Source organism: Gobius niger, assembly GCF_951799975.1.
Source record: "Gobius niger genome assembly, chromosome: 5".
Classification (NCBI taxonomy): domain Eukaryota; kingdom Metazoa; phylum Chordata; class Actinopteri; order Gobiiformes; family Gobiidae; genus Gobius; species Gobius niger.
This window is the reverse complement of record NC_136856.1, coordinates 10,386,163-10,397,727: the sequence shown is the minus strand read 5'-3', so window position 1 is coordinate 10,397,727 and position 11,565 is coordinate 10,386,163. Positions and strand designations below refer to the sequence as shown.

The 11,565-nt window shown below is 42.4% G+C and overlaps 1 protein-coding gene across 1 annotated transcript in view; it reads right to left on the bottom strand.

Moving 5' to 3' along the window:
* LOC306962859 (progesterone receptor-like) overlaps positions 1–11,565 on the bottom strand; it is a 43,846-nt gene that overhangs the window by 1,793 nt on the left and 30,488 nt on the right. Inside the window, exons 6-8 of the mRNA XM_079556207.1 lie at positions 10,573–10,717; positions 5,389–5,519; positions 3,909–4,060 (exon numbers count right to left, since the gene is read on the bottom strand). Coding sequence (XP_079412333.1) covers positions 3,909–4,060; positions 5,389–5,519; positions 10,573–10,717 — 428 coding nt within the window. The remainder of the gene's footprint in view (positions 1–3,908; positions 4,061–5,388; positions 5,520–10,572; positions 10,718–11,565) is intronic.

Sequence of the window (11,565 nt, the reverse complement as noted above, 5' to 3'; positions counted from 1 at the left end):
GGTCTTGCAACTAAAAACATTTTGTAACACAATTTGCCGCAAATTCTCACGAGACTGTCGCTCCTCAATAAATAGCTCGCATATCTAAACCGTGATGTGATGTTTTGGGCAAACCAGGTGAAATAGTGTCAATCGATTTAAGTGTTACATGATACTATAATTATCAAAAGTGAGTAATTTGGTTGACTTGATTGACTTAAAGGTACTATACAGAGTTTAAAAATGTAAAAACTATGTATTTTCCTCCCCCTACATGTTCTGATGTGTAGCATGAGCTCAGACCTGTTCACCACAACTGCCTCGAAAATCCTGCACTGTCACTCAAAAAGGTGTTAATTCGGTCCGAAGTGCCGTCATGCACAAGCTTTATATAGAAGGTGCAGTTTCACGTATGACCTGAGGTGGCAGTAGTGAGCATAAAATGGCTAACTTGCATCTCGCCCCTTTAAACACAAAGTCAAGCTAAATGCAGGGCTTAAAATCTATAAATCTCTAAAACATTTTAGGTTAATAGCATGATCAAATACAGTATTTGAATAGGAATATATATGGATTCTAGAGGTATTCTCTCCCTTATTTTTTATTCCTATGTGATTATGTCAAAGTCTGACGCTGAAAATGATATGTTTCTTATTTTGATTACTGTGATTAAAGGTTGGTTAAAAAGCTGCACAACTGTACTGTACAGTATATCCACAATATGCCCAAGTAATTATGACAAATGAGTGAGATAAGACTCAGCCTACATTTCTTCTTCTTACATTTGTAAACTATGCTTCAGAAAGTGCAGCACTTCAAAACTATAAACATGGAATCAGTACATGCTGTTTATCTGACTCGCTAGATCTCCTCCAACCACAAAAGCAACACTGCTGCTGAGCACGGACGCGCTGAGTATCCCACTAATGTGACAGCGTGCCTTGATATCTTCTTTTGGAGGAGATTTCGAAGTTGACGCTGCCCTAAGCTGCGGAGAAGGGGGTAAAACCTTTAGGGCCAATCGCTGAGCCCTGGTATGCTGCTTTAAGGACCTGAACAGAAAATCCCCTGCTGCCCGCGGCTCTCTCCTCATAAGACCGTTTGACACAAGAGCTGCACACGGCGTCGGGGCAAATCCATGCTGAAAGACAGGTCAGGATAAAGCTGCTCATGGGCCCAGTAGGGGGCTTTAGTCCAGCATTTACTCCCATAACAGGGGTTTTCAGTATGTGGCGAGGGTCCCAGTGACGGTGCGCAAGTTTCTACTGATGGCACCTAAAAAAAAACGTGTAGATACGTTTAATTAAGCTACACATCTGAAAAATAGACATGATTGAATTTGGAGTAAGAAAGGCCTGGTTTAGCGATGGGTTAGTGCTTGGCTCAATCTCCAGCTTGGTACTCCATGAAACCAAAGTCAAATCCCCCCAAAATAAATTTCCCTTGTCCTGGTTTACGGTCCTTAGGTCAAATTCAGTGCCAGATTGACTGTGGTTTAGACTTGGAAAATTGTAGTTTGAAAAGTAAGTAAGGTTAAAAGTGGTTCGGTAAAAAGAATAGGAACTGATATCTAAACATGTGTATCGGTAGGCATATAATTTTGTTTATGCTGTATAAAAATGTATTTCTGCTGAGTTGCCAAAAGAACAGTCACCACAAGAAAAAGGCCACGCGCTCTAGTATTTCGTTGGACTGGCTTTAGCTTTGATTACAACTTTGATTACATTCACAGTGGCATTGTTTCAATAAAGGGACAATACGAGTTTAAAAATGTTAAGATTATGTATTTTCCTCCCCCTACATGTTCCAGCAATGTCTTAATGTGTAGAATGAGCCCAGACATGTTCACCACAACTGCCTCTAAAATTCTGCACTGTCACTCAAAAGGTTTGAATTGCCGTCATGCACGAGTTTAATATAGAAGTTGCAGTTACACGTATGACCTGAGGTGGCAGTAGTGAGTATTAAATTGCCAACTTGCATCTTAAATACATGTTTTTTTTTACATCCTTTTACTTTAATAAGTGAATACTTTTACCTCCTTTTACTTCGATAACTGAATTTAAAGCAGTACTGAGTAACTCTTGCCCATAGAGGCCATACGCACAACTGCAGGTGCCGTAGCAAGTGGCGATTTTTTTACTTTTCAATTGTCCGTGAGAGTAAATACTACGCTGACAGAAAAGGCGAAGGGAGAGAGGGATATTGTTCATCCAATTACACAATGTAAATACATTTTTTTCACTCAAACTTCGCTGTAAATACTGTTTAAAGTGACACTAGCCCGCAGTTTGCTTTGCCCGTTAGCCTGTTAGCTTCTTCTTCGTCATTCTATTAGTGTGTATTGGTTGCTCCGGTCCGGTGGCAGTCAAGTTGCAATTGTGGTTTTCTGGCCAGAGACACCAGGGGGAGATGACAGACCCTCCAATCATCCCATTAACACTTGTATCACCCCCAGAGGGACTACGAAAATGATTTATAGGGTAAACAAGTAACTTAGTATTGCTTTAAAGGTACTTCATAGTTCTACTAAAGTCAGCACTACATTTATTTTGTTTTCTTTAGTTTGGTAAGTGGCTCTGGAGTCCACAATCTCACCTCTGAGACGTCTAAAGACTGTACTCGTGCTGGTTTTCAGTTACAGAGATGAAAGGAAGTCTGTCAGTGCGCTGCCCCTAGTGGCTGAAACTGATCCAATAATCTATATCAAATGGAGCTGGTGCAGAGTGTTGTGACCTTTAAATCAATATTAGATGTTATTTTTAGTTCTCTGAAATGTTGTCATGAAGACTTTGGTCTGTTTTTCTGAATTTGCTGCGGACTACAGAAGATGTGTCGAAATGCCCGATGAACACAGCACATTAATTGTAGATACATGTGTTTTTGCAACCATTTGTATTGTGTGTGCGCCATTTGTCTGTGGTGAGCATTAGGTTTAGTACTAAGTCATGGAAATCCAGTTCAATTGCTTGGACTTACACAGTGCATTTAAGTGTTTATGCCATTTTAATCACTAATGTCTCAACAAACATGCTAAAAAAAACAGCACAGTCTCTCCTAAATGATTAACTGTGTGCCACTGCGACTTCAAACCTCCGCACTTCCAAAACATCTGCCATTGCGAGGCTTTATAGCAACACCGTGACACGTTCCTATACTTTGGGGTTAAACATAGCCTTGTGCATATGCTGTGAATGAAATATGAATGCACATTAGTCACATTAGTCCAAGAAATGGCCTAGAGTGCACAGTGTTTCTGTAAAAGTATATTTGCTCACGTTCGGAGCTAATGCACAAAGATGCCTGAGGTTAAGAGGGAGTCACATTGTTACATTAAAGTTAATAATGAACGAAGTTGTTTACTTATCATTTCCTGCCCGCCTTTCTGTGCCCTTTGAAAAAAAGGCCTCACTCACTGTACATTGTGAGTTTGACCTATGGTACTAAAAAGCTGCAGTAGTGTGGTAGTAGGAAGTGTCGTGCGATGAGGTTTTGCGGCTGGTGAGGCACGTGTTGCATAGACTGCAATAGAAAGCACTTCCACTCTCTGCAACTGCAACACACAGCAACCCCCCCTGCCCCCCCCCCCCCCCTGCCCCCCCCCCCCCCCCCCCCCCAGAGTGGTTTAAGAGTGGTTTAAGTCTAAATTCTTTTGCAGCAATGTGTGGCGGAGACACAGCGCCCCCCTTGCATCATCAGGAGTACTGCCTGTGGTTCGTCTCAACTCGGATCTTTCAAAATTTGGTTTAAAGTCAAATTAACAGATGTATATAAAGGTATCGTGCAAATAAAAGTCATTGCTTTATCCTCTGACACTACTAAATCTGCAGTACAGTGGTTGTAATGTGTTATGGTGTGTTGCAGAAGTAGTAGCAGTTGTAGTAGTAGTAGCAGTAATCTGGTCACAGTAGACGCAGTGTTTCTCTTACAGCTTGCAGATAGTCCAGAAGTTGCGTGAGCTGGAACAGCCTCTGCGTGCGGGTGGTCTCTCCATGGTGACTGACCAAACGGTCCAGCTCTTTAATGTAGGAGGTCCGCAGCTCGTCAAAACATCTCTGACTCTTCAGGCCCTCCACCGGCACTGTGCACACAACACATAACTCTCAGTGACATGAGACAGAGACGAGACAGGGCGAGTAAACCAAGGGGCCTGACAGTGGCCCCTCTGTAGTCGGGTCCCCACGGCCACTGCAAAATGAAAATTATTTATTTAATTTACTACATTTAATTTGTTTGGCAAGATACAACTTTTGACATGCCACAGACTAATCATTTTAATTTTCCTTTTGAAACTTTGCTGAGGTAAAGTGTGGAGGCGACCTGACCGGGCAGCTACCAAATGCTTTTTTAAGCTTGGGTGATTTAGCTAATCCGGCGATCTCTCTGATCTTTCTACAATACTCCTCCTTGAGAACAAATTTTGGCTGCTCTACCTGTCTGGCATTTTCTCGTTCCAGAATCCTCTTTTGTTATTTACTTGCCTGGATGACAGAGGGATTACTCATACATGACTTGTGTTCATGTTTTGTTTTGTTCTTTCACACTCACACTACCTCGTTAAGTTAAGAGGTAAATAGAAGTTACAACAGAGACGAGGTTTACTACGAGTCCAAACTTGGACCTTAATGAGCTGTCTCTGTCTCTGTCCCTCGTCCTTACCCTCAATCCTAGTGTCTATTGTAACCCACCCAAAGCTTTTGACTGATTTGTAAATGCATCGCACCATATCCGGGCGCTATTGTGTTGGCAACATGTAGCACTGTTTTGCTGCTGGCAATAGAAACTGCCACGTACCCAAGCTTGAACCTGACGAGATGGATTTTGGAGAGTTTGTAAAATCTCACACCACCAGCGTCCAAGAGAAAACTTCAGCACCAGAGCAGCATATAAGATATTCCAAGTATGTTTTAGTTCAATACATCATTGTACTCAGATAAAAGTTTCATATTGAACACAAAAACGTTGCTTTTATAAATATGACTCAAGACGAAATACTGCAGAGATTTTAAACTAAACCTCAGAGTAAACACAAATGAATGCTTTCCACATGAGGGCCAATCAGCAAAAAAACAAACATGAGACGTGTGGCTGGGGACTTCACTGCCGCAAACTTGGCTGGAAGACATAGTAAAAGCCCCGTGCGGATAATCGAGCCTGACCAAAGTTGATCCTGTGATTTTGGCTAAAAATCAATTATTTGCACAAATCAACTCTCACATTATCAGTGTCCGAGTTAAAACACCATCATCGGGGGTCGTAAACACTCAATAGAGTTCAAGTTATTTTTTTGTTAAATACGATTTCGCTCATAATCCACTAAAACCTCTGTAAAGTAGTACAATACAGTCTTTCCACCTCTGCCCTGAGCCGGTGTATTTCACTGTGCGGGACGTGTTTGTTTTGACTCACTGATGCTGAAGAGGACCAGGGCCTTCATGCAGAGGAACTCCTCCTGTGTGACCTTGAGCATGGACAACTGCTGAGAGAGCACTTTCATCCGCATGCAGTGGTCGTACATGCTGGACACCTGCATCCGGTGGCTGGCAGGAAGAGAGAACAGAAAAAGTGCACGTTACTCATTAAACGCAGTGGACGGAATCATATATCAAAAGCAAGTTCAAATCACAAAAACTGTCTTTTTTTTCTTTTTTTTTTTTTTTTAAATATAGGTCAGGGATCTTCTGTTCCAAACTAAGTACAAGACGGAGAAGGGAACCCCGATTTCAGCAGGAAATCGCCTTCAAAAAAATAAAGTGAAATGTCCACCAATGTGTCAAATAAACATGATCATTTTGAGGCCTCCTGCTGTGCCTCCATCGACCCCCTGAGGTGTCAAGACCCCCACATTGAAGACAGGGCCCGACCGATCTGGATTTTTGGGGTCCGATACCGATATGAAGGGAGTTGGCATGGCCCATAGCCGATATATTGGCCGATATTCTAAGTAATTTAATTAGATGTTTGTTTGTTTTTTATTCTATAGTTAAACATTGATTACTACAATTAAGAAATATATCTAACAGAGGGGTGAGGCCGATGCGGGTTTTTCTGAGACCGAGGCTGTTTTTTTTGAGGATTTTGATTGGCCGATGCCGATCTGCACCGCTTATATTTTTGGCTATTCACACAAGGACCACGCCACAACACTTAAGATTTTATTCACAAGGTTATAGTGTGGAGTGAAACTGGGCGAGACTGTGGGTGGGGTCTCGGATGAACCCAGCTCTTCATTGCATTGCTGAAATGGAACATGAAGGGAGGGACCGTGGGGTCGACAGTTTCAAACAAACTGAGATGACGAGGCTTGGCTTGGTTTATAATGGCTGGTGAGTAATTAGAGGCGTGGTTAGGTGAAGGCAAGAGCGGTTGGTGTGCAAAGTGTGATAGGTTGAGGCGTGGTCCTGCTCCCGAACTTAGTCAGTAAATATTGACTCCATGTATTTATGAAAATGTCTGGTTTAAAATCCTGCGTATGAAGCTTCTAAAGGTGAACTGTGACAGCAGGGGGCGCTGTATATTCATGTTTAGTAGGTACTTCATAGGTAGCTTGTTTAAAAGACAAAAATCAGATTCCAAAATAAAACACGTTAAAGGGGCTAGACGCAAGTTGGCCATTTTATACTCACTACTTCCACCTCAGGTCATACGTGTAACTGCAGCTTCTATATTAGGCTTGTGCATGACGGCAATTCGGACCCGAAGTAACACCGTTTTTAGTGAGAGTGCAGGATTTTAGAGGCAGTTGTGGTGAATATGTCAGGGCTCATTCTACACATTAGGACATTGTAGGGGGAGGAAAATACTTAATTTTAACATTTTTAAACTCCATTTAGTCCCTTTAAGTCTCCATCTCTTATGGTTCTGAAATTACCCACAAGTCTACAACATAAAATATGTAAAATATGTTTCTCTGCCATGTTTTTCTGCTCCCCTGAGGCTTAGGAAGTTGTGGGATATATCGGGCAGCTGATATATAGGTCGGGCCCTAGTTGAAGACCCCAATTTAAGAAGTATAACACCCCTGTGCTAAATTTCTTATCTCAGAAGCGTCTTATGGGATTATCTCTATTTGCATCAACGGCCAGCCCAGACCAAACTGTTACAGACTTGAGACGCTCATCGATTGTTTTTCTTTACTATACTATTTTTATGATGGCAGCCTGGTTGCAATAATTACGATTTATTGAAAAGGTAGATTTATTGCTCAGCCTAGGCCTGCGGTGAAAACGTCTGCCATGTTCTGAAATGCATGTGATCCTGGTAATACTTAATCAGCTTATGTTTCAGTGTGATCTCATTGCTCCTGGACCTCGTTAAAATGTGCACAATTCATCCTCGACTTACTGTAGCGATGACTATTTCTTGGTAAAAAAAAACTTTTTTTACACTTGGAGTAGTTTCTGATGTTTCTGACTGTATTTCCTATTACTTTGTTGTTGAGTACTTTTAACATGAGTAGTAGTATTCTGGCATTGTAGCATTCGTAACTGTATTTTTCACTTTGGGAAGCAAGAAAGAGGGACAAATAGGGGGGCAATAGAGGATCACAGAGGAGGGACAGAGGACAATCAGAGGCAGGAGGGAGGCGAGCGGAGAATATCGGAGGTGAGAGGGATGAGTGAGATGGAAATGGAAGCGCGGAATGACAGAGCATCTCAGAAATGAGGGTCAGAGAGAAGGGCAGCAGCATCTATTACAACGGAGGAGGTCCCAAACAGAGATGACTGACGTGGAGCGCAACCGATGCGTGCTCAGTGCTCGCCTGATGTGCACAAGAAGTAAGCACTCGAGACTCACATGAAGGCCACCATTTCACCATTTCATAACCTAAACTGGCCAATAATATTTTATTATTTTAGGTGAACAAGTCATTGTTTGTTGTCCGAGCCTTGATTAGTTGCAGGAAATATAAGCATGCTGCTGCCAGCTATGCAACCTCAAAGTATACATATACTATATAAAACTTCAGCGACTGAATTTTCCGGTTGAAGAGCTTCAGATTCCCCTCCTGGAACCGCCACCTTAACGTGGTGGAGAGGTTTGAGCACTCGAATGATCCTGGGAGCTCTTTTGTCGGGGCTTCGTGCCCCTGGTCGGGTCTCCCATGGCAAACAGGTCCTAGGTCATGGGACAGACAAAGAGCGGTTCAGAAGCCCCTTTTGAGAGACCAACAGGCCCGTTTAATCGTAAGGCCGTCCTCCCGTGGACCCACCACCTGCAGGAGGAACCATAGGGGCTGGTGCAATGTGATTTGGGCAGCTGCAATGGCTGTCCCTGCGACCCGGCAACGGACAAGTGGAAGAAGATGGATGGATGGACGGACGGACGGACGGACGGACGGACGGACGGATGGATGGATGGAAGAGCTTCAGATTCATCAATGCCAATATTCACTTAGATTAAGTTGGTGAAAGTTGTGTTTTTAAAATGGTAAGAGCCAAAACAAGTATCGGTTTAGGATTGTATATTTGGAATCAATACCCACGACAGCATTTTTTCCAGTATCGGCTGCATAACCGGAATAGGATCGGTGGATCCTCACTTTTGATATTGTTGACAGAACTGAGTCGACTGACTGAGGTGAGGATGTTTCACGTCTATCTTCAGAAGCGTCTCCTCGCTCTCACATTTCCTGTCCTGAATTTAAATAGGCCTCCAGCTTGTGTTTAACCAGTTTTTTGAGAGGCTGCTGAAGATACAGTAGAAGCGGAAGGCCTGTATTTTAATTAACTAAGACTCATGCAGTCTTGGTCAAGTTTTAGCCTAGTTCTGGTGTAGTTCAAAGTCTGTTTCCTGTCATGGTTTTGAGCTAGTTTGTTATGGTTTTGTCCTGATTTAGCCGAGGCCATTTTAGGTTTACCAAATATTATCACTTGGTGTGAAACAGTCATTTATTATCACTATATTTAAGTTAATTAGCACTTCACATTATGTATCATAGTGATCTGTGAACGGCAAGTGCTCCTGAGTTGCCTATACACTTTTACAGTAATAACAGATATTCAGTTTACCAGATTGATGGGCTAATTGGCAGTTAAGGCATATTCCTGTTTCCTGTCATTCAAACTCAGTATCGGCCAAACTGCGCAAACTTCCAAGAGCTATTAGTTTCACATGCAGGAAGTGTATGAGTAAAGCTATTGCACAGTCCGTCAAGCAATTTTTGGGGTATTTGTGGCAACTTTGCACCACCAGTAAAATTGTGGGGTGAAATAAGGTTAGGTTATGGAAGGTTAAGTATTTGTCGAGAGTTTTAAAGAACAGAGGATAAACATGCACCAAAGTTACTGTCTGAGTTACTGATTCATCAAACAGGTAAAAAAATAAAAAAAAGAAGCAAACTTTCAGATGTTTAACACTCATTGGATCAGGATGTTCCATAGTTGAAGTTTTAAAGTTAGATCAGTTTTGTAGTGTTGCTTTAAGTTTAATAAATGATGACAGATGAAAGGTGAGTTTATCCATTACGTTTGAGGCACAATTCAGTGCGTGTCAATTAGAAAAAGTCAAGATTCCAGATCAGTGGCAGGTGCTGGGGACCCGCTTCTCCATAAAGATAAAGTAGAATAAATGATCTTAGCTTCTTTATTTGTGAACATATGCAACGAATCAGACGTGTTTACAGCAGCATCAGAAAAACAGATGTTATTCTGAAGTTCTGACAAGCTACTCCCAGGATAATCATTGTCATAGTTTTAACAGTACTTGTTAAGAGAAAATGTCCAGTTAAAACTTTACTTTGGATTCTTTAAAGATAAATATTATTGTTCCACAAGTGGAAAAATTGTCTTGGGCGACTCACCCATGCAGAAGCCAAACCAATGCACAATGGTATGCAGCATGTGCATTAGGTATTATAAAATGACACTAGAGAAATAAATGTATGTCGGGTTGCCTTGTATATTTTGATTTATATCCTATTGGCTGAAGTTGTATCTGAGGAACCTAAACCAAAAATGTACACACCTTTAATTTATTTTTTAAAGGCACACTGCATAACATTTTGGATTACACAGTTGCCAGCAATACAAATCACGCTCCAGCTGACCGGCTAGACAAAACATGCTATTTTTACAATGGGTAATCAAAGAATGGATTTGGATGAGGCCTGAACCTGATTAAATCTCATATCTGGCTACCTTTGGTCAACATCTCCATGGAGACGGGCTGGAGACATCATCCTGCTAAAACTTTTTTTTAATGATCATAAAGGGTAAAGTGCTTATATTATCAGTGTACAATTCAACAACAAAAACTGCCACTATGGGCCATCCCGACCAGCAGGTTTTTGGAAGTAGGGGAAACCAGAGTGCCCAGATGCAGGGAGAACATGCAAACTCCACAGAAAAAGGCCCTGCCCCATCAAGGACTCAAATCCAGGAATTCTTATGAGACACAAGGGCTGGCTACTCATAAATAAATCAACATTATAACGTATATGAACAAATTAAACTGACTTGATTACACAAATTAAACCTGTTTTGTCTTATTTACACTTTTCAGTGATAATTTGGGGTGTTATCTCCTAAAGAAAAAAGGCTCAGGTTTGCTTTGGACTTTGAAGTGGTAATCTTGTCTGGTGTCAGAACTCACTCGTTGAAGACCAGGTCGGGGGCGAAGTAGAGCATGTTGCTGTTGGTGAGAGTGTAGGACCTCCAGCCCAGAGCGAACACCATCACGTTCATCCACGAGAGCTGGATCACCGTCATCTGGTCGTCCACGTGGAGGTCACGGAAACCTGGGGGAAAGATTTATAAATATGATCCAGTTCCTTTGGCTTTTTCCTCTGCAGCTGTGTGTTGATTTGGCAGAGGTTTCATACCATAGGTTTATGTATCATTGACAACTACATTATCAGAATTTATGAATATATCCAGAACCATAATGTGAGATAGAAATAAAAAAAATACTTCAGAGACGAGACAGCAGAGACACTCGAAGTCTGTGGGAGGGGATAAAGACCATCACAGACTATAAACCTCCTCGACAAACCTGTGACAGTGACACCTCTCTGTTGAACGCTCTAAATGAATTCTTTGCTCGCTACGAGGCACTCAACAGAACCGGCACAAAAGTCAACACTCCCTCCAGAAGACCAGGTGCTGAAGCTTTCTCCAGAGAGTGTGAGAAGATCTCTGAGCAGGATCAACGTTCGAGCGGCTCGTCGTGGACCACATCAAGTCTGTTCTCCCTCCCACCCTGGACCCATACCAGTTTGCTTATCTGTCCAATCGCTTAACTGAAGATGCCATCTCCACTGCGCTTCATTCAACCCTCGCTCACCTTGAAACAAAGGACTCCTACGTTAGAATGCTGTTTATAGACTTTAGCTCAGCAAGCAGCTAATACACAAACTGCTCCACCTGGGGATCAACACATCACTGTGCAACTGGCTGCTGGACTTTCTGACGGGGAGACCACAGGCTGTACGTGTCGGCGGCAAGTCCTCCAGAACCATCACACTGAACACAGGGGCTCCCCAAGGCTGTGTGCTGAGCCCCCTCCTGTTCACTCTGCTGACCCATGACTGCACTCCAAAGTACGACTCAAACCTCTTGATCAAGTGTGCAGACGACACAACAGTGG